Source organism: Carcharhinus amblyrhynchos, chromosome 9, assembly GCF_965287045.1.
Source record: "Carcharhinus amblyrhynchos chromosome 9, sCarAmb.v2.hapA, whole genome shotgun sequence".
NCBI classification, from domain to species: domain Eukaryota; kingdom Metazoa; phylum Chordata; class Chondrichthyes; order Carcharhiniformes; family Carcharhinidae; genus Carcharhinus; species Carcharhinus amblyrhynchos.
In genome coordinates, this window is record NC_137332.1 from 5,612,494 (window position 1) to 5,635,194 (window position 22,701).

General features: G+C 45.0%; 2 protein-coding genes across 2 annotated transcripts in view; one reads left to right on the plus strand and one right to left on the minus strand.

The window, feature by feature from the left end:
- The window catches only part of uox (urate oxidase), a 28,369-nt gene extending 17,971 nt beyond the window's left edge, over window positions 1-10,398 (plus strand). Inside the window, exons 5-8 of the mRNA XM_080196489.1 lie at window positions 2,002-2,188; window positions 6,278-6,401; window positions 8,611-8,694; window positions 10,093-10,398. Of these exons, the coding sequence (XP_080052615.1) occupies window positions 2,002-2,188; window positions 6,278-6,401; window positions 8,611-8,694; window positions 10,093-10,167 (470 nt within the window). The 3' untranslated portion in view covers window positions 10,168-10,398. The remainder of the gene's footprint in view (window positions 1-2,001; window positions 2,189-6,277; window positions 6,402-8,610; window positions 8,695-10,092) is intronic.
- A 4,077-nt stretch (window positions 10,399-14,475) lies between these two features.
- samd13 (sterile alpha motif domain containing 13) overlaps window positions 14,476-22,701 on the minus strand; it is a 69,068-nt gene continuing 60,842 nt past the window's right edge. The window contains exons 7-8 of the mRNA XM_080196490.1: window positions 19,746-19,857; window positions 14,476-14,680 (exon numbers count right to left, since the gene is read on the minus strand). Of these exons, the coding sequence (XP_080052616.1) occupies window positions 14,537-14,680; window positions 19,746-19,857 (256 nt within the window). The 3' untranslated portion in view covers window positions 14,476-14,536. The remainder of the gene's footprint in view (window positions 14,681-19,745; window positions 19,858-22,701) is intronic.

Sequence of the window (22,701 nt, forward strand, 5' to 3'; positions counted from 1 at the left end):
GGCCTATCCCTAATTGCCCTTTAACTGAGTGGCTTGCTGGGCTATCTCAGAGGGTCATTTACAAGCTGTGGGAACATTTTCAGAGGCCAAGTATTAAGTTGGCTTTTATTTAATCTACGGCTCAGCTAACATAAACATTCACAGAGACAACATTCTGATTTAAGACATACCTTTATTTTTCAGGCCTCGTAAACATATGCAGGAGAGCGATTTGGTGCAGTTCTAAATCACTCTGAAAGTAGATTTCTCTCAGTATTACATACATACAATTTTCAAAAGTCATTTGCCCGCCCCTCTGCTCATCTCGGCCGGGTATGAGCCAATCATTATTAGCATGGATTATTTACCTGGACCAATAACATTTAGCCTCTGACAGCATGGGAATACATGGGTTTGTAGACTTTGAGAGTCTGTCTCACAGTCTCCTAAAATTCTCTAGACTTTCTTATCTGGTGTAATGTACGACCTCTTCATCCAAACAGTCTGAGATCTTTCGGACTGTCTGCAGTCCAAACTGATAAATTGCTTTCTCCCACCACTCAGTAATTGTATTGTTCTGAAGAATGTGAGTCATTTTACTTGATTACATCCCATCATGCCTTAGAGCATTGTGCCATTGACCAAGTATATGCTTTTAATACAGAATACTCAAAAATACATGCCTAAATTCTCTACCAATGGTTCTATGTGTTTCTATGCAAACATACCCTTGTAAACTACATTCCGTGTACTTTGTGACTTCTCAATACTGTATTCACTCTGATCGTGTTAGTCTTCTAGTCCCAAGTTGTTCTAAATTCCCTCTTACACAAGTTAACCTCATTGCTATGGATCTGGAGTCACAGGTAGGCCAGACCAGGTAAGGATGGCAGATTTCCTTCCCTGAAGGAATTAGTGAACCAGATGTTTTTTTACACAATAATCAATAATAGTTTCACAGTCACCATTACTGAGGCTAGCTTTTAATTGCAGATATTATTAGATATAAATTCCAACAATTGCCATGATGGGATATGAACATGAGTCCCCATTACATTGACCTGGGCCATCCCATTCTGTCTCCAGTTTGATGTATCTGCTGCCACAAATACTCTTGTTCTTCCGATCCCAGCCTCTCTACACCATTGGTGAAAGAAGCTTTATCTGGCTCAGTTCTGTACTTTGGTGATTCCTCCCTGAATCTCTTTGCCTCTTCCCAGTGTGGTCCAGTCCTTGTGCACCTCATCAAAATCTATCACTTCAATTAAGTTTTGGTCACCGTTCCATCCACACCTCAATGTTCATGTTCCGTATGTTTGTTCTGTCATGGACATGCTTCACGTTAAAGGTGCTATTTTAACGTAAGTTGTTGTTGAATGACCTGCTTTTGGCTGGGGAACTCAGAAAAAACACATTTTTCTTTTTCAAGTTGCAGCATGGAATTCTTTTACCTCCTCCTGACAGGTCCCTGGTTCCAACAACACCCACAGGAATGCAATATTCCCTCCGTGGGTCCACAAGAAACTACAAAAGATCGTGAATGTAGCCCAATCCATTACTCTAACCAGCCTCCCATTCATTGACACTGTCTACACTTCCCACTGCCTCAGCAAAACAGCCAGCATAATTAAGGACCCCATGCAGCCTGAACATTCTCTCTTCCACCTTCTTTCATCAGAAAAAAGATATGAAGTCTGAGGTCACATATCAACCGACTCAAAAACAGCTTCTTCCCTGCTGCCATTAGACTTTTGAATGGACTTACCTTGCATTAAGTTCATCTTTCTCTACACTTTAGCTATGACTGTAACACTACATTCTGCGCTCTCCCCTTCTCTAGGAGCGGTGTGCTTTGTCTGTATAGTGCGCAAGAAATACATGTGACAGTAATAAATCAAATCAAATCAAATCAGAGACTCCATCTAGGTATCTGCCCAAGTCTCTGGAGTGGGGCTTGTATTTTTAAGCTGAGACTGCCACTTGGATCATATTCTCACTTGCACGCTCCTGGCTGCTTTGCAGAACCTCCTGTAGTTCACGCTGGATTAAAAGACATGAAGGTCTTGAAAACAACACAGTCTGGCTTTGAGGGATTCCGAAAGGATCGATTCACTTCATTGCCTGAAGTGAGGGACAGAGTGTTCTCCACCATTGTGTATGCCAGGTGGCGTTACAGTTCGCCCAGAAACATCAACTTTGATGCGGCCTGGTAGGTTTGTACAACTATACCGTGCTATTGTCATAGATGCAATTGTCAAATCCCTAGTATGAGGATAACCCTCTCTACTTATCTTTCACAACTCCTCTGGGTGGCACAGTCATTAGCACTGCTTCCTCGCAGCTCCAAGGATCCAGGTTCAATTCCCGGATTGGGTCATTGTCCGTGTGGAGTTTGCACGTTCTCCCCATGTCTGCTTGGGTTTCCTTTGGGTGCTCCGGTTTCCTCTTACACCCCAAAGATGTGCGGGTCAGGTTGATTGGCCGTGCTAAATTGCCTGGGATGTGCAAATTAGACGGTTTATTGGGGTAAATGTGTAGGGTTGGGGGGGATAAGGCCTTGGGATTGTTGTCGGTACAGACTCATTGGGCCGAATGGCCTCCTTCTGCACTACAAGGATTCTACGATTCTCTGATCTCTCACATAGCCTGTCACTAACCAACGAGAGTGGAAATTGGTGGTAGCAGCTGGGATGGTCTCTCTTAGAATAGAAAGAGGGGATTTCTCCAAATGGAACCAGGGATATTGTGCTCCAGGTTTGTGGGGAGGATAAAGAAGCCAGGATTATTCTTCATCAGAGGAGAGAAGATTAAGGGAAACTTTAATAGAGATGCACAGTGTTATCAGAGGCTCCGATAGTAACTCCTTCAATGAGAGAAAACAGGTTTAAGCTGGAGATGAGAAATATTTCTTTAATGTATTGAGCTGTGATCTGGAATGCATTGTCTGAGATCCAGTAATAATTTACTAAATGGAATTGCATAAGTATTTCAAGGGAAAAAAACATCACGAGACTGGAAAAGGGCAAGGTTTTGGGACATTTCAGGTATGATGGACCAAATGGCCTCATTCTATTTTGTATCATTCTATAATCTACAAAGAGACACCAACCAGGCCCACATCCTGGAAGTATTTGTGTGTCTCACACTGAGAGCAGTATTGAGCTTTGCTCTACTGTTCCTGATATGTTTTTGGTGACAGGATGTGTTGCCGGATTTGTGTTCGGGTGCACTCCAATCACCTCCGCTGTTTGTGACACGTGTCTGCTGAGTCTCTGTCACAGAATGGCATCGATCCTCTCCACTTCCTTCTGCAAAGCATAACCTCATAACCTCCCTGCCTTGATGTGTGGGCAGCGCAACCCCAAAGTCACGTGATATTTCTCTAATGGAGGCCTCGGGAGTTTAATATCATAAGGCACGGGGGCAGTAAAAGGCCATTCGGCCTATCGCGTCTGCTCCACCGTTCAAGGAGATCATGAATGATCTGACACAGACAACATGGTGGCACAGTGATTAGCACTGCTGTCTCATAACGCCAGGGACCTAGATTCAATTCCTGCCTTGGGTGATTGTCTGTATGTAGTTTACTGTGTGGTTTTCTTCCTGGTACTCTGGTTTCCTCCCACAGTCCAAAGATGGGCAAGCTAGTTGGATTGGCATGCTAAATAACCTTTAGCGTCCCAAGATGAATGGGTTGGGGGATTAGTGGGGCACAAAATTGGGGTTACAGGGATATGGCCTGGGAAGACACTCTTTCAGAGAATCAGTGCATGGGCAGAATGGCCTCCTTCTGCACTGTAAGGATTCAACATAATAATCCTCCAACTCCACGTCCTCTATCTCCATAGCCCTCGATTCCCTCACTGATTAAAAATCCGTCTGTCAGCCTGTGACATAATTAATGACCTAATCTCCATTGCTCTCTGTGTAAATAATTCCACAATTTCACTACCGTATCAGAAGAAATTCCTCCTCTTCTCTAAATATGTATACCCATTACTCTGAGATTATGTCCTCTGGTCCCAGGCTCTCCCACAAAGGGAAACAACCTCTCAGCATCTACCCTGTCAAACCCCCTGAGAATCTGATACATCTCAATAAGCTCAACTGTCTCTGGGCTGTCTCCAATGCCAGTATATCTTTCCTTAGATAAGGGAACCAACAATGTTCACATTATTCCAGGAATGGTCTAATGAGTGCAAGACTTCTCTATTTTTATGTTCCATTCCCCATGAAATAAAGATGATGTCGCGATGCCGGTGTTGGACTGGGGTGAGCACAGTAAGAAGTCTCACAACACCAGGTTAAAGTCCAACAGGTTTATTTGGTTTCACAAGCTTTCAGAGCGCTGTCCCTTCCTCACTCACCTGAGACTTCTTACTGTGCCCGTGAAATAAAAGCCAACATTCCATTTGACTTCACTACTACCTGTTTGTTAAGAAAACAAAGGTAGTTTTAAGGAATTTATGTTGAATGGGTAAACATTAGAAATAAGGTATAGTTTTAAGTATGCCTATTTGAATGTTTCTGTGCCTGGAAGGGTAAAATCATTAGAAGCACCACTGTCTAGCATGAATCTATGTGTGGGGGTAGGCTAATATTCAACTGTGTCTCTAATGTGCTTAACAGAGGGCATGAAGAATCAATAATAATAGCAGGCACATTGCTTAGCAACAAAAGATCACCTTCCTTTGTTCTTTGTTTTCAGTGGAAATTAAAACAGTTGGAGACAGGTCACTGAGGAGTGAACAGCTCTCAACTCTGCCAGGAAAAGCTGGACAGGGGACAGAGGACAGAGGAATTGCAAATATACAAGTTTCTTTAGAAACATGATACAGTCCAGATAACCAGGGAATTGGGATAGAAAGAATGTCTAAGATGACTTAAGTTAATTGATCAGAGACCAGGGTGCTGTTCAGAAGAATTCAAGAAAGTGTTCCGAGACAAAGTGACAGTTATAGTATTAAACTTAAACATGGGACAACAGATTTCAGAGGTAAATCAAACATCTGACACCATATTAACAAAGGTCTGGGAATTCTGACACAGCAGTCAAGCCAAAGAAATCCTCAAAGTGTAAAACCGTGAACTGGATTCACTGGTAAAAGTGAAGCAGGAGTGCTGTTTAAAAGTGTCATTTTTGAATCCTGGCCCAGATTTCAGAGAACAAACCACCAAGAGAAAGCATTATTATGTGGGAAACAGTTAAGTGGGTTTTGGGAGTGAAGTTTGGAAACTCTCATGTCACAATTATCAGGGGGGATTCTCAGAAGAAAGCCACAGGTATTCATTTAGGTTCAGAGAGGTATGTGTATTTGCCCATAGTCACCTTATGTGCTTAAAAGAGACTTTTTGTGTAAATGAGACCATTGCAGTTTACTATGTACTTTGTAATGCATGTTATTTTATAATCTGTATGTATTTGTTGAGAGACATTGTATTATAATCCAGTTTTAATTTTTAAAAAAATGCCCTTTCACTTTGCTGTCAACAAGCCTGTTCCTTCGTGTTTTAATAAAACAAAACAGAAGTTATGGTCTTCTGAGCCAGGGTTTCAATGGGATCTTTCTAGCCAGGTATAGCACCTGCGTTCTAGCTTTTTGTGATTTATGCACGAGAACACCCGAATCCCTCTGTGCTGCAGCTTTGTCAATTTCAATAATATTCAGCTCCTTTATTCTTCCTCCTAAAATGTGTAACTTCATATTTTCTGATATTATGTTCCATCTGCCAAGTTTTTGCCCACACACTTGACCTAATTTTACCTGATGTGTATTTCTTTTGGAGGTGTGCACAGTTGTGCTGTCAGCCTCCCAAAGCAGCCAAGAATTTTCTAACCTTGACCACCAGCATCACCCACCACCCCCTCCCCTCACACCCACTGTAAGACTCAGAGAGTGCAGTATCAAAACAGGAGATAGAACATTGGCGTGGTGGGTCAACCTACAGCACGTGGGCTGCAGCGATTCAGGGAGGCAGCTCACCACCACCTTCTCAAGGGCAACTAGGGATGGGCAATAAATGCTGGCCCAGCCAGCGATGCCCATGTCCCACAAATGAATTTTAAAAAATTCACCCCTGGTACTGGTTTGCTGATTGCTTCACCACAACTGCATCAACAGGTGGGCAGTCACCGTCACCGTAATTGGTGCAAATGGGGTTGCGGACATTCTAGGTCTATTAGTGGCTGCCAGCAAAGGGAATAGCAGCTGGTACTGAGGGCAACTCATAGGGCTAAAGGGCTGAGAGAGGAAACTGGTGGATAAGTAAGTCTAACCAAGTTTGTCTTTTTCTCCAGGAATTCTGTGAAGGATTCTATCATTGAAACATTTGCTGGTCCCTATGACACAGGAATATACTCCCCCTCCGTCCAGAACACCCTCTATGAGGCTCAGTGCCTCAGTTTGAGCAGAGTTCCAGGGGTCAGTGCTTTTATTTTTAATGTGATTCCACCCCATGTTCCTATTTGCACCTTCCATTTCTCCTGCCGTGGGTCCCCAACTCCTCTGCAAAATCCTAGCCGTCGGAGTCTCGCGCCTGCAGCTAAGGGGACGGACAGGACTTTGGTTTGACATCTACGAATGCAAGGCTCCCTCATTCCTGCACTAAGCTGTCAGCTTGATTGCTGTGTCCCTGTCTGAGTGTGAGACTTAATCAATAGGGACAAAGTAGAAATCATTGAGAACTTCAGGTTTTTAGGTGTCCAGATCATCAACAATCTGTCCTGGACCCTCCATGCCCAGTGCTACAGTTAAGAAAGCCCACCAATGCCTCTACTTTCTCAAGAGATTAAGGAAATTTGGCATGTCTGCTGTGACTCACACTGACTTTCACAGATGCACCATAGAAAGCATTATTTCTGGTTGTATCACAGCATGGTAAGGCTCCTGTTCTGTCCAAAACTGCAAGAAAGTCGTGAATGATACCCAGTCCATCATGCAAGCCACTCTCCCATCTATTGACACTGTCTACACTTCCAGCAGCCTCGGGAAAGCAGGCAGCGTAATCAAGGATCCCACGCACTCCGGATATTCTGTTTTCTTCCTTCAGGAAAAAGATACAAAAGTCTGAGGTTACATAAGAACATAAGAAATAGGAGCAGGAGTAGGCCATCTAGCCCTTCGAGCCTGCCCCGCCATTCAATAAGATCATGGCTGATCTGTCGTGGCTCAGTTCCACATTCCCGCCCTCTCCCCATAACCCTTAATCCCCTCTCTTATCAAAAACCCATCAACCCGCATCTTAAAAATATTTAGCGAGGCAGCCTCCACCACTTCAACGGGCAGAGAATTCCAGAGATTCACCACCCTTTGAGTGAAGAAGTTCCTCCTCAACTCCGTTCTAAACAGCACCCCCTTTATCTTGAGGCTGTACCCCCTAGTCCTACTGTCCTTTCTGAGCGGGAAGAGTCTCTCCACCTCTATCCTATCCATCCCATTCATCATCTTATACGTCTCAATGAGATCTCCCCTCATTCTTCTAAACTCTAACGAGTACAAGCCTAGTTTATTCAGCCTCTCCTCATAGCTCAACCCCCTCAACTCCGGCATCAGCCTAGTAAACCTCCTCTGCACTCCCTCCAAGGCCAAAATATCCTTGCGTAAGTACGGCGCCCAAAACTGCACACAGTACTCCAGCTGCGGCCTCACCAATGCCCTATACAGCCGCAGCAAGACCTCCCTACTTTTATATTCAACCGCCCTCGCTATGTTACACAGCAACTGACTCAAAAACAACTTCTACCCTGCTGTCATCCAACTTTTGAATGGACCTAACTTTAATCATCAGTATGACAAGTAGGCTTACACTGCAATGAAGTTACTGTTAAAATCCCCTATATGCCACACTCAGGCACCTGTTCAGGTACACTGAGGGAGATTTACCATAGTCAATGCTCCTAACCAGCACATCTTTCAGACTGTGGGAGGAAACCAGAGCACCCGGAGGAAACCCACAGGCACAGGGAGAACATGCATACTCCACACAGAGAGCCAAGCTGGGAATTGAACCTGGGTCCCTGCCACTGTGAGACAGCACTGTGCCACCGTGCCGTCCTAGTTCAAGGTGTGAGAGTGCCACACCATACACAAATAGCTTCTGTTGATAATTTACACCAACTCTCAAAATTCAGTTAGATGGGTTTGTCAATAAGTTATAAAAACTTTATTCCAATCCAATCAAGTCAAATCAAATCCAATTCAGAGTCCCAACAAGTTGGGACATTCCCAATCCAGGCTGACGAGACAGGGCTCTCACTTCCTGTCTTGGGCTTGATCTACATGATCCAAGCTGATTGGAGCAGGTATAGCTCCTCCTCCAAGGTTCAATCTAATTTGCATCTTAGCCAAAAGGCCAAGATGCCGCTTTCAAAAATTGCTTCAAATGAAGCTGAAATGTAACTAAAAGCAACATTCAGAGAAAAAAAAATCATTATACTTGTTGCATTTATATTGAAAGCCAAATGGTTTTTCAAACAAGGCAGAGTTCTAGAGAATAAATGTAGCATGTAGACCCCTGTATTGCAATCCTTTCCCAAAATCTTGTTAGCTACATCCTTGAAGGGTATTCCTTCAGGTGTATTGAATCTTGATGCGAGATTGCCGGTGTGTAATGACTATCTTTGTATTTTAGATGGAGGAGATTGAAATAGTTATGCCAAATAAGCATTACTTCACAATCGATTTGACAAAATTTGGGATTCATCAAAACAATGAGGTAAGCTGAGCATGATACGTTTACAAGAACATGTCGGTGTTGCTGAGTCAGATTTCAAGGTGACAAAAACATCCTGGAGAAAACGGGACAAGGGATTATTTCAGGCTAGTGCTTTCTTTTGCTCTGATGCTGTTTCCAATTTACAATCCACTCCTCAACAGTAATTAACACATAACTGACTCACTTTAGAAGGTAAATTTTTCAACATTGAAGTTATTGGCTAAAAGAAAAAAAAGGTTTAATTTAACCACAGAATAGTGCAAATTGTTTCCTAGTAGAACATTCTTACAGGTCATAATAATACATAAGGTGGAGATGCCAGCGTTAGTCTGGGGTGGGCACAGTAAGAAGTCTCAAAACACCTTTATTTGAATTTATTTGGAATCACGAGCTTTCGGAGCACTGCTCCTTCCTCAGGTCACATACCAATGAAGTAGAAAGGGTCAAGAGCTTCAAGCTTTAGGTGTCCAGATCACCTACAACCTGTCCTGGTCCCCCCATAATGACATTATAATTAAGAGAGCCCACCAATGCCTCTACTTTCTCAGAAGACTAAAGAAATTTGGCACGTCAGCTACAACTCTCACTAACTTTTACATATGCACCATAGAAAGTATTCTTTCTGGTTGTATCACAGCTTGGAATGGGCTCCTGCTCTGCCCAAGACTGCAAAGAAATACAAAATGCGATGAATGTAGCCCAATCCACCATGCAAACCAACCTCCCAGCCATCGACTCTGTCTACACTTCCCAATGCCTCAGCAAAACAGCCAGAATAATTAAGGACCGCACACACCCCAGACATTTTCTCTTCCAGCTTCTTCCTTTGGGAAAAAGATACAACAGTCTGAGGTCACGTACCAACCGACTCAAGAACAGCTTCTTCCCTGCTGCTGTCAGACTTTTGAATGGACCTACCCTGCATTAAGTTGATCTTTCTCCGCACCCTAACTATGACTGTCACACTACATTCAGCACCCTCTCGTTTCCTTCTCTACGAACGGTATGTTTTGTCTGTATAGCATGCAAGAAACAATGCTTCTCACTATATGTTAATACGTGACAATAAAAAATCAAATCAAATTCACCTGATGAAGGAACAGCGCTCCAGGTGTTGATTCCAAATAAACTTGTTGTACTTTAACCTAGCGTTGTGAGACGTCTAATAAGACACTGCATTATCTAACATATCATAACGCGAAACTAGATCAGATAGCCACTTTAAGAAGACACTGCAATATATTATATATACTGTTTTGCAATGTGTAGCTGGTACAGACATTGGAATTTGACCCATAATTAGCTCATGATAAAAAAATATTCGCAATGTATAATAACCTCTGACATTTTACATTCATTTAACTCAAATTCTGACGTCTACATTTTCATCCTTTTTAGGTTCTCCTGCCCACGGATAACCCCTCGGGCAATATAACGGGCACTCTACAAAAGAGACCTGCATCCAAACTGTAATACCTGTCTCCAGAAGGCGGTCGATAGTAAGAGAACGGAAAGATCAAACATTTACGCATCACTTCTGATTCAAAGTCAAAACTTTTTTGACTCACAATACAAGTGGAAAATATGAATCACGTGTAAAAGTTTGGTGAGTGAATTTTAAATGTCGAACCTTTGCGAAGGTTGCTCCTTTTACGAATTGTAACGCTGATGCATTTTAAAATGTTGGAATAAAGATTGGATCCATCTATGCTCCACAGTTCGAACAAGCCACAGCACTGTTTGTTTTCATTGTTGAAATCTTCCTCAAAGAACAGACAGCACAAGCGACAAGGCTTTAACCAACACCATATTATTATATAAAAAGAACAATGTAACATTTCTCTCTTCAGTAACACGTATAAATATTTTCAATGTACATCTGTAATTTAAGATGCCTGGTTACAATACAATATGTCGATAGAATCTGCAATTATTATACACAAAAAAACCTCATAATTTAACATTTCACACGCACAAACATACATGTAGGAATAAGCAGTCAGCAACTTGCTGCTCAAACAGCTCTGCGCCTCTCACGGGCTCTGTGTTCAAAAGCTCCCGATTCAAGGAGCAATGGAAATGATGGTGACGCCATCATTTGTTTCAAGTTTTAAGAAAAGGCAGTACAAGTTTGAAAAACACTTAGATCGGTGCAAGCACACACTACAATCCAGGCCCAGCACGACAGACAGATTAACTTCGTTTCAAACCATTCTGTGCATCTCTTTGTAGTGATCGTTTTTGTTCAATCCTTTCTCTTAGGATCACTGGATCCCTAAAAAGGAAGCCATTTTGCCCTTCGAGTCTGTACCGAATCTCTGACAGAGCATCCCACCCAGGCCCCTTATCCGTAGCCCCACATACTTACTCTGATAACCCTCCTAACCTACACATCTCTGGACACTAAGGGACAATTCAGCGTGGCCACTCCACCTAACCTACACATCTTTGGACATCTCATTGCAAGTTTTAATAAAAAATCTTGAGTTCCACTTGGGATTGTCTATTCAGGAATGAGAGTACCCTGGACTGTCTCTAGATCACTATTTTTCCTCTTTAAAAGGGCCTCCTATCTTAGCACCCCTGTACGGAGTTGGCACAGGGAAGGTCAGGGGAGGGTGTAGTGTGTAAAGTTGCATCTTTACTAACTTTGTGCTACAGTTTTGCATTGTGACAACATGTTGGAGGGCTAGTTGCCCACATTTGTCTTTATCTAGCTCATTTGACCTCCTTGTCTACAACTGGTCGTGAGTTAACAGGAATGAAAATGTAATCAACAACTGACAAAACAAAAACAGACCCAAATAATAACTTGTTAAAAATTGACCACCAAAATGGAAGAGTGTAAACCAAGTGTAGTGCGTAAATAATGAACATAAGACAGTGTCCCTGGCCCTCTCTTCTCCACCAGGCCAGAAATAAAGGCAGCTTTACAATATCGATTGAGAATGTGCTAAACAAGGATTCACTTTATAAAAGTAAACAGTGAGAATTAATAGTGAAGCCATATAGCCACACCAAAATTCAGAAGAACCGCAGATACTCTGTACCTGCAAAAGCAGCCAACATCCTTGTTTGCAAGTTAGTGAAGTCAACTGTTGCTTTGGCAAAAGGTGAATTTGTGTTTTTGTAAATATTATCAACCCAAGTTAAAGAGGCAAGATTCTACGTGACACTAAGTAACGTGGGAGGTTCCAATATCAACTTCTCATTCAGGGGAGGAAGTGGGCAAGAGAGGCGAGACTTAAAAATCACAGCTGTAGCTTCTGGGTGTCGATGTTCAAAGTCTCTGTGCCAAATAGCTACACTTACTGATCAAGAAATCCTTTTACTGGAAATCACGTGGGGTGTCTCGCCACACTCACCACCTGCTGTGACAAAGGGCACCAAAAATTTATTTCAAAGTCCGTGCGGGGAGGCTAGTTTTTCAAAGACATTTCAGTTGCTCATCTTACCCTAACCCTCGCTCCTTGACAGAGGACTAATAATCCTCCTGCAATTGTGAAGGTTTCTTTGCAGAGGGAAAAGCTACCGTGGGGGTTTCAGCACCATGCCTTTGCTTTCTGTGCGTTACTAAAGCGGAAATAAATCTGACCATTTGGCCTTAGCCTGCTTTAGGTTTGGTGGCAGGTTATTTGGGGGTCTCTCTGATAGGCTGGGGAATGTGGCAGACAGGGTACATTCTGCAAGAGACAGTGATGATGATGATCATGATGGGGGTCATGGTTAACGTTGGGTATGTGACCCCCCCACCCCAGTCACCGCCATGCTGGGCGTGTGACCCCCTCCCCCCCACACAAACACACACACCGCCACACCTCAGAACAACACAGGTTTCAGTTGATTGGTCACTGCAGCTGCTAATGTAAATTGCCCTTTGGTTTGTGAGTGGGAGTGGGGGTGGGAGTGGGAGTGGGGGTGGGGGAAATCCCTGAACTGTAACATCTTGATATACCTCAGTGTGTGGTGAGTTTCCAATCTCGGCTCGCTGCCACAGAGAGAGAGAGAGAGTGACACTCAGTCGAGCACAGCTGCTTCCCTGGAGGGTGCACCAAGTAAAGCAGGTTTTACTCGTGTTTGTGTAAACGTCTGCTTAAAGGCAAGTGTCGCACGGCCTGGTGTCTGCCCCCATGCCTACACACAATCTCCTCAGCTTGGAGGGAAATAAAGAAATCCCGGTAAAGTCTTTTGACAGATCCATTCAGAATTTACTACTTTGTACGCTGGATGAGAGCAAGTGGAAACTTGAGGCCAGTGTAGGCATTCCGGGAGATTACTGTCACATTAGCCTCTGTACAACTAGATACCAACACAAGGAAACGTTAGGTTAGAACGCTAGCTCATCTCAGCCTTTCCATCCTGCAATAATGATCAGGGTTACTGGTTTTCTCAATCTGAAGGTATCAAACATTGGCAATGCATTGTCACCTTGCCACCCCGATACTGGGGCGCTGAGGGATCTGGTTAGCGCGCGTGTGGTTCAGTTCGATTCCTATTTTAGCTGAGGGGAGACTTGATATCTTCCTTCTCAATCTGACCCTTCTCCTGTAAGGATGGAACTGCAGCAACTCACAAATGAACCCACAGAGCTGCCTTTACATTCAGCGCGCACAGATTGGAAGGAAACTGGGCTGATAAAAGAAAAATCAGATCATTTACTGGCAATGCCCATCGTGTATCCTGTACACACGATCATCAGTTTAGACCAATCCCTGAGCGTGGGATCGAATCCACAGCTATCTGACTCAGGAACGGAGTTAGTGACTGTGCTAGCTGGTTGTACAGACCGCCCCTACTCAAAACTATACAGAACTAACTTCACCAACGATGTGTTCTGAGCTGCCAGTGGGTGCGAATGGAATAAATCATCTTTCTATTCTTCTCCGCTGCCTCCCACAAAGCCTAGGTTTGATGTTTAATTCTCTCTTGTGCCGTGTACATTTGGCAGGGACACTGCTTCCAACGATCGCCAACAGAACTGAGGCAAAACGGGCCAGAGGGAGAGAATGAGATTGTGACGACGTCTGAGATTGACATGCCGGGCTCTCTGGAGATCACCTTTGGGTTAGGAAATGGCAGAGCTCGATCCAAAGATCTTTTTAAGGGTTGGAACAGATGATCCCACTCTCTTTGGTTAAAAAAAAGATGCACAGAAGCAGGTACCTACACAGACCAAAGCCACATTCCGATACACACACACACACACACACACACACACACACACCTCCTCCCCGCGCTAACACTGAGCACACAAACATCAGCCACATGGTAAACAGCTAAGCACACAACAGGGAAACTCTTCCAAAGACTCACTTGCACCAACTGAACAGCTACAATATAAAATGGAGTACTTTACAAACACAGCAAAGTGCCTCTTGGGAAAACGTCCAGGGCAAAATCCACAGGTGGGCAATATATTATTGCTGGAGTCCCATTACCGTACAGTCACTGGCTTGTTTGATGTGAGCGACCCTCAGGTCGCTGACACGTACCTCAAGTAAACACGCGTCATTAATGATTGAAGGAAACACACGGCTGCTCACAAAATTGAGTAGAGGTTCCATCCAAGTCACTGCGAATGGCCACTTTGCCTTGAAGGGGGGGCCGAGCTCCCTCCCTCAGGAGGTTCGAGAAGCACCCAAACAATTTCCTACAACACAAAATTTCTGCACCCCACGCTACGGAACAGGCAATATCCTACATGCAATTGTCAGGAGGAGGAGGAGGAGGAGGAGGGGGGGGGCGGCACTGCGGGGGAAGGGGGGGGGCAGGGAGGGGGGCAACAGTAGGCAGATTTCAACGCACTGTTCCCCTACAGAGTGTTCGCAGGCTACGGCTGCCACTACGAGGAACTGCTTTTTAGATGCCGTATTTGCAGCGCTTTCACGTGGTACTCATAAATCTTGAGTGCTGGGCCCAGCTTGATGGACAGTCCGGTCAGGACATCACTCCTCTTCATCAGAAGCAAAGACTTTCCGTCTATTTCCTGCAGGAGAAATCAAGAAGAACCAACGTGATTGTGTTTTGACAGTCAGATAAGCACACAGTGAGGTTATCCACTTTGGCAGGGATAATAGTAGGAAGGGCTACTACTTACAGGGCGAAAAACTGCAGCAGGCGACGGTGCAGAGGGACCTGGGGGTCCTTGTGCACGAGTCGCAAAAACCCAGCCTGCAGGTGCAGCAGGTGGTCAGGAAGGCGAATGGGATGCTGGCCTTCATAGTGAGGGGGATTGAATATAAAAGTAGGGAGGTCTTGCTGCAGCTGTACAGGGCACTGGTGAGGCCGCAGCTGGAGTACTGTGTGCAGTTTTGGTCGCCGCACTTGCGCAAGGATATTTTGGCCTTGGAGGGAGTGCAGAGGAGGTTTATTAGGCTGATACCGGAGTTGAGGGGGTTGAGCTATGAGGAGAGGCTGAATAGACTGGGCTTGTACTCGTTAGAGTTTAGAAGGACGAGGGGGGATCTTATTGAGACGTATAAAATGATGAAAGGGATAGATAAGGTGGAGGTGGAGAGGTTCTTCCTGCTCAGAAAGGACAGCAGGACTAGAGGGCACAGCCTCAAGATAAGGGGGGCGCAATTTAGAACAGAGTTGAAGAGGAATTTCTTCACTCAAAGGGTGGTGAATCTCTGGAATTCTCTGCCCGTTGAAGTGGTGGAGGCTACCTCGCTAAATATATTTAAGACGCGGGTAGATAGGTTTTTGGTAGGCAAGGGGATTAAGGGTTATGGGGAGAAAGCGGGAAAGTGGAACTGATCCACTTCAGATCAGCCATGATCTTATTGAATGGCGGGGCAGGCTCGAAGGGCTAGATGGCCGACTCCTGCTCCTATTTCTTATGTTCTAATGTTCTTAGAACTTGCATTTATACCAATGAGAAGCTATTTACAACACCAAACAACTCAATAGGCAATTCAGACTTTTAAGACATTCTTTCATGGAATATGGATGTCGCTGGCAAGTCCATCATTTGTTGCCCATCCCTAATTGCCCTTGAACTGAGCGACTCACTTGGCCATTTCAGTGGGAGGTTAGAGTCAACCACATGGCTGAGAGTCTGGAGTCACATGTAGGTCAGGCCAGGTAAGGACGGCAAATTTCCTTCCTGAAAAGGACATCAGTGAATCAGACGGGTTTGTAAGTTTATTTATTAGTGTCACAAGTGGGCTTATACTAACACGGCAATGAAGTTACTGTGAAAAATCCCCTAGACGCCACACTCCGGTGCCTGTTTGGGGACACAGACAGAAATTAGCATGACCAATCCACCTAACCAGCACGTCTTTTGGACCGTGGGAGGAAACCGGGGTGCGCAGAGGAAACCCACGCAGACATGGGGAGAATGTGCAAACTCCACACAGACAGTGATCCAAGCCGGGAAACTAACATGGGTCCCCGGTGCTGTGAGGCAGCAGTGCTAACCACTCTGCCACTCAGGCACAATTAACAATTGTTTCATGGTCACTGCAGTGGAAGGTGTTAATGCTGAAAGTGTGAATATATGGGCCACATCATAAGGAATATAAAATCACATGATAAACAGAGCAGGGAGAGAGATGGTTCCATTCAGAGCATCACACAGAGTTTAACCACGTAAATTGTTAGCCTAACAGTCCATAAAAGATACAGATTGCTAACAATCCTGCCTTCTACAAAGAATTCGTATCATAGAATCCCTACAATGCAGAAGATGACCATTTGACCCATCGAGTCTGCACCGACCACAATCCCACCCAGGCCTGGTTCCCATAACCCCATGTATTTACCCTAACTAGTTCCCCTGACACCCAGGAGCAATTTAGCACGGCCAATCCACCTAACCCACACACCTTCAGACTGCGGGAGGAAACTGGAGCACCTGACGGAAACCCATGCAGACACGGGGAGAGCATGCAAACTCTACACAAACAGTGACCCAAGCTGGGTATCCAACCCAGGTCCCTGGCGGTGAGGCAACAATGCTAACTACTGCGCCACCATGCCACCCCTCTACAAGTCCAGCACCACGACTGCTATATACTAGGCCAAAGACAACAATGAGATGAGTTTTCAATTCCAAATTTATTAATTGATTTTAATTCCACTACTTCAGTGGGATTTGAACCCACATCCCCAGGTCATTAGCTTGCGTCTCTGGGTTACTAGCACACTAACATTCCCACTATCCATCCCTCTCCACCTTACAATAGCAGGACTGTATTCAGCTACACTCAGAACAAAGTGGTTTAGAGTCTCCAATCAATTAGATATACCCCAGGCCCAAATTAAGCTCTGAGTGATGTTGCCCTCCATAACCCTTAAGAGTATTGATAGGCAGAGGGACCTGGTGTACAGGGACACAGAAGTACTGTGTGCAGTTTTGGTCACCGCACTTACGCAAGGATATTTTGGCCTTGGAGGGAGTGCAGAGGAGGTTTACTAGGCTGATACCGGAGTTGAGGGGGTTGAACTATGAGGAGAGGCTGAATAATCTAGGCTTGTACTCGTTAGAGTTTAGAAGAATGAGGGGAGATCTCATTGAGACATATAAGATGATGAATGGGATGGATAGGATAGAGTTGGAGAGGCTCTTCCCGCTCAGAAAGGACAGCAGGACTAGAGGGCACAGCCTCAAGATAAAGTGGGGGGGGGTGCGGTGGTTTAGAACGGAGTTGAGGAGGAACTTCTTCACTCAAAGGGTGGTGAATCTCTGGAATTCTCTGCCCGTTGAAGTGGTGGAGGCTGCCTCACTAAATATTTTTAAGACGCGGGTTGATAGGTTTTTGATAGGAGAGGGGATTAAGGGTTATGGGGAGAGGGCGGGAAAGTGGAACTGAGCCACGACAGATCAGCCATGATCTTATTGAATGGCGGGGCAGGCTCGAAGGGCTGGATGGCCTACTCCTGCTCCTATTTCTTATGTTCTTAAAGTGGCAACGCTGGTGGAGAACATAGTGAAGAACTGTTGTCAGTGTACAATGCTCCAACACTCATCCAACCTACTTCATCTTATTCAATAAATATTTCCTTCTATTCATTACTCCCTGCTTTATTTGTCTAGTTTCCCCTTGAAATGTATTTATTGAAATAAAGAAACAAAAAGACTTCAGATGTAAACACAAGGTAAAGAAGTAGGGATGAAGTTTGTGTTGAAATGCATCTTAATGTTAACCACAGTCCCCTACTTGCTGGTTTTATTTCTGTTGAGTTTGCACCCTCATTATCTCAGTTTCTCACATTCCTCTCACAGCAGCATCTCTTCACTTGCTGTGTGGATCCCTCCAATCCCCTTCCCCATTCCCTCACTTCACTGAGACCTGATTTTGTCCTTGTCTCGCCCAATCTGTCTAATGTCCCTTTCCCCTTTGCCAGAGTTTTTCCTTGTTCACTCAATGCTTGCTTCTGCTTGTGCATTTGCTGCACACTCCAGCCCCCTCTCTCAGAGAGGGGAGTTTCTCACTCTCTCGGGGGATCTCGAGGCTGGAACTCTTTCCTTCCCCCACCTCATCCTGCCCAGAAAATGCTGGAGGTGGGTTCATCGAATATTTTTGTGGCTGGGTTAGATAAATTCTTGATTGAGAAGAGAGTCAGAGGTTAATTGGGATAGATGGAATGTGGAGTTGAGGCTAAAATGAGATTAGCCATGGTGTTCCCTGCTGCCATCAGACTTTTGAATGGACCTTCCTCACATTAAATTAAGATGAAGGTTGAGAGGCGACCTGATAGAGGTTTATACAATGTTGAGAGGAATAGATAGGGTGGATTCTCGGAGGCTATTTCCCAGGGCTGAAATGGTCGCTACGAGAGGACACAGGTTTAAGGTGCTGGGGAGTAGGTACAGAGGAGATGTCAGGGGTAAGTTTTTCACTCAGAGGGTGGTGAGTGAGTGGAATCGGCTGCTGTCAGTGGTGGTGGAGGCGAACTCGCTGGGGTCTTTTAAAAGACTTCTGGATGAGTATATGGGATCTAATGGGATTGGGAGTTACAGATAGTTCTATGGCCTGGTAGGTATGGATATGATCGGCGCAACTTGTGGGCCGACGTGCCTGTTTGTGCTGTAGTGTTCTATGAAGTTGATCTTTCTCTACACCCTAGCTATGACTGCAAGACTACATTCTGCACTCTCTCCTTTCCTTCTCTATGAACGGTAAGCTTCGTCTGTATAGCACTCAAGAGACAATACTTTTCACTGTATACCAATGCACTGTAAGGTTCTATGCGGCACGGTTAGCACTGCTGCTTCACGGTGCCAAGGACCTGGGTTCGATTCCTGGCTTGGGTCACTGTCTGTGTGCAGTTTGCATAATTCTCCCCGTGTCTGCGTGGGTTTCTCCGGGTGCTCCGGTTTCCTCCCTGGAAGTGTGGGAGGATTATTGCATTTGGTGCATTGACCCGAACAGGCAACCGACTTTGGTGACTAGGGGACTTTCACAGTAACCTCATCGCAGTGTTAACGTAAGCCTTAACTTGTGACTAATAAATAAACTTTAAGTTTAATAAATCAAACCAAAATCTTACTGAATGGTGGTGGAGGTTGGAGGGGCCAAATGGCCTCTTCCTGCTCAGGATTTATATCTGAGGCAGAGGTGAAGACAGGTAGTATTTGTGAATAGGATCATTATGGCCAATGTTGCTCACTGTGTGCTTTAATTCATTTGGAATCTCTCCGACACGTCTGTCCGCGTCCACCTTTCTCTGAACCTGTTTCAATCTGTTTAGTCTAAAATCGATCCAATAGCAGGATTGCAGCTAACTTCAAACACACATCTCTGCCATGCAAAACCAAGTCCAGGCTGTAGGAACCTTCAAACCGTGACTATCCTGCATTTGGGATGTGATCGCTGGTTTTAAATGGGGTGGGAGGGTTAGCTCTGTGCATCGTCTCCCAGCGGAGATGTGGAAAGCTGGTCTGGGCGGACTCCGGACTGCCCGGGTGGTACAGGACAGAAAGGTCACCGTCTGGAGATGGAACCAACTGCTCAGTGCAAAGAAGGAAGCACCGAGGGGGAGCACGGACTCAGAATTCACCCACTGCGACTAATCAAAGGTGGGTGACACGTTCAACCCACCTGTTCCTGGAAAGCCACCGCCTGATCTTCAAATCCAGCCGTCTTAAAATAATTGAAAACATCTAAAATCGTCCACTCGGCAGGATCCAGCAGCTTACTGTTTTCTGTCGGGCTGTGGAGATAGGAATATTAGACTGAATCATCGGCAATATTCTGCAGACAGATCACCACAGGTTAGCAAACCAACATTCACGTGCATTGGAATTGGAAGATGAGAGCAAACGACCATTATCACTCAAGAGAAACCTTTCCACAGGTGGGAGGGTCGGTAGCCAGACGATCAGATTCACCCTCACTGATTGAGAATCGGAGGAGAGGTGAGCAGAACGTGACACAGAGCGAGGAAGGAAGCAAATGCACCGTAGCCAAAATGTGCAGACAACACAAAAATCGGTGGAAAGGCAAGGTGCGAGAGGGATACAAACAGGTTACAAGGAGACACTGATAGGTTAAGCAAGTGGACAAATGGAGTATAACGTGGAAAATTGTGAAGTTGTTCATTTTGGAAAGGAGAACAGAAGAACAGAGAATTATTTGAACGGAGAAAAACTGCAGAAAGCTGCAGCACAAAGGGACTTGGAGGAACTCGTGCACAAATCACAGAAAGCTAGCACTCAGATACAGCAGGGAATCAGGAAGGGTAATGAAATGTGAGACCTTATTTCAGGGGGGTGTGGATTTGGAGTATAAGAGTAGGGAAGTCTTGCTGCAACTGTACAGGGTACTGGTGAGACCACACCTGGAGCACTGTGAGCTGTTTCAGTCCCTTTATTTCGTTGCAGGCAGTTCAGAGAATGTTCACGAGGATGAGCCCCGGTACGGAGCGACTGTCTGATGGGGAAAGGTTAAACAGGTTGGGAATCATTGGGGTTTAAGAGGAGGAGAGGTGACTTCGTTGAAACGTATCAAACTCTTAAGGGACTTGACTGGGTAAATGCTGAGAGAATATTTCCCCTCGTGGGAGAGTCTAGGGCCAGAGGGCAGAGTCTCAGAATAGACTCTGAGATGTTAAATCTCAGGAGTGTTAAATTTAAGTCTGAGATAAGGAAGAATTTCTCTCAGAGGGTGTGCGAGTCATTGGATGAACAGTGGTGGGTACTGATTGATTGATTAAATGCCTTGAGCACATATAAAGAAGGACAATTCTGTGACCAGTGAGTGCTGTGTGGACTGGAGTGCATCATCATCATCATCCCCTGATAACACCACTTTGGTTTAATAACTTCCTTCTGTCATTTTAATTTTAGTTACAGTGCCCAGCCAGGAGCTGTCACCCAGCATTCTTTATTGTTTTGTTTCTAAGAAAGGAACAGAGAAAGGGGCAGCAGGAACATTGCGTGTTGATAGCCAGGGGTACTTAATGCTGCATTCTGTGAATAAACCTATTATCAAGGAAAGGATCTGCATTTTGTTCCACACCGTCCCGTCTCTCTTGGATTCATCCAAGTTTTAAGTAAAGTTTATTTATTTATTAGTCACAAGTAAGGCTTACATTAACACTGCAATGAAGTTACTGTGAAAATCCCCTAATTGCCACACTCCAGTGTCTGTTCGGGGACATGATGGGAGAAGTTAACATGGCCAATGTATCTAACCGGACTGTGGGAGGAAACCGGAGCACCTGGGAGGAAACCCACGCAGACACGGGGAGAACGTGCAGACAGTGACCCAAGCCGGGAATCGAACCCAGGTCCCTGCCACTGTGCTTTAACACCTCAATGAGGAAATAGTTCGCCCTCCCCCTCCCCGTACACTAGCTAACCTCAGCTGGGGATACGAATTGACCTCAGTGCCTTGGAGTTACAAAGAGGGAGGGATTAAGACACTTTCTTGGAGGTATGGATGAAGTATACCCACAGGAGTCGGTACCTTCAGGAGATGAGGGGAAAAACTTAGAGGCCATAGAGGTTTACAGCATGGAAACAGGCCCTTCAGCCCAATTTGTCCATGCTGCCCAGTTTTTAACTACTAAGCTAGTCCCAATTGCCCACATTTGGCCCATATCCCTCCATATCCATGTAACTGTCTAAATTTTTAAAAGACAAAATTGTACCTACTTCTACTACTGCATCTAGCAGCTTGTTCCAGGATTTGAGAAGAAAGAATTTAAGTTAATTGCAATTGCTGAACCCACATTCCTAATACATAGAAATCTGAAGCAGGAGAAGGCCATTTGGCCCTTCGAGCCTGCTCCGCCGTTCATTATGATCACGGCTGATCATCAAATTCAATATCCTGATTCCCCCATATCCCGTGGGCCCTTTAACCACAAGAACTATATTGAATTTCATATTAAAAATCACACAATGTTTTGGCCTCAGCTACATTCTGTGGTGGTGAATTCCACACATTCACCACCCTCTGGGTGAAAACATTTCTCCTCATCTCAGCTCTAAAAGGTTTACCCCTTATCCTCAAACTATGTCCCCCATGGGCGACACAGTGGCAGAGTGGTTAGCACCGCTGCCTCACAGTGCCAGGGACTTGGGTTCGATTCCTGGCTTGGGTCACTGTTTGTATGGAGTTTGCATATTCTCCCCATGTCTGTGTGGGTTTTTTTTTTCCAGGTGCTCCGGTTTCCTCCCACATTCTGAAAGGTGTGCAGGTTAAGCGCATTGACCGGAACGGACGCCGGAGTGTGCCAACTGGGGGAATTTCACAGTAACTTCATTGCGGCGTTGATCTAAGCCTTATTTGTGACCAATAACTAAATTTAAATTTAATTCTGGACACTGAGCAACGTGAGCAGTGTCAAAATAAACCACTCCTGGGTCAGCGATGCAGTTGCAATCTGTGTAGTGTTTTTTTCAGCAGACCCACACTCAATGATGTGAAACATCACCACCACACTGACATCAGAGACCAGACGTCTATACTTGCTTGAGGGACGGCACATGCTTAGAAAATTAAAAATAGAAGCGATTCGCAGAGTCGCGCGCTGCGCTCAGCAGAGGGA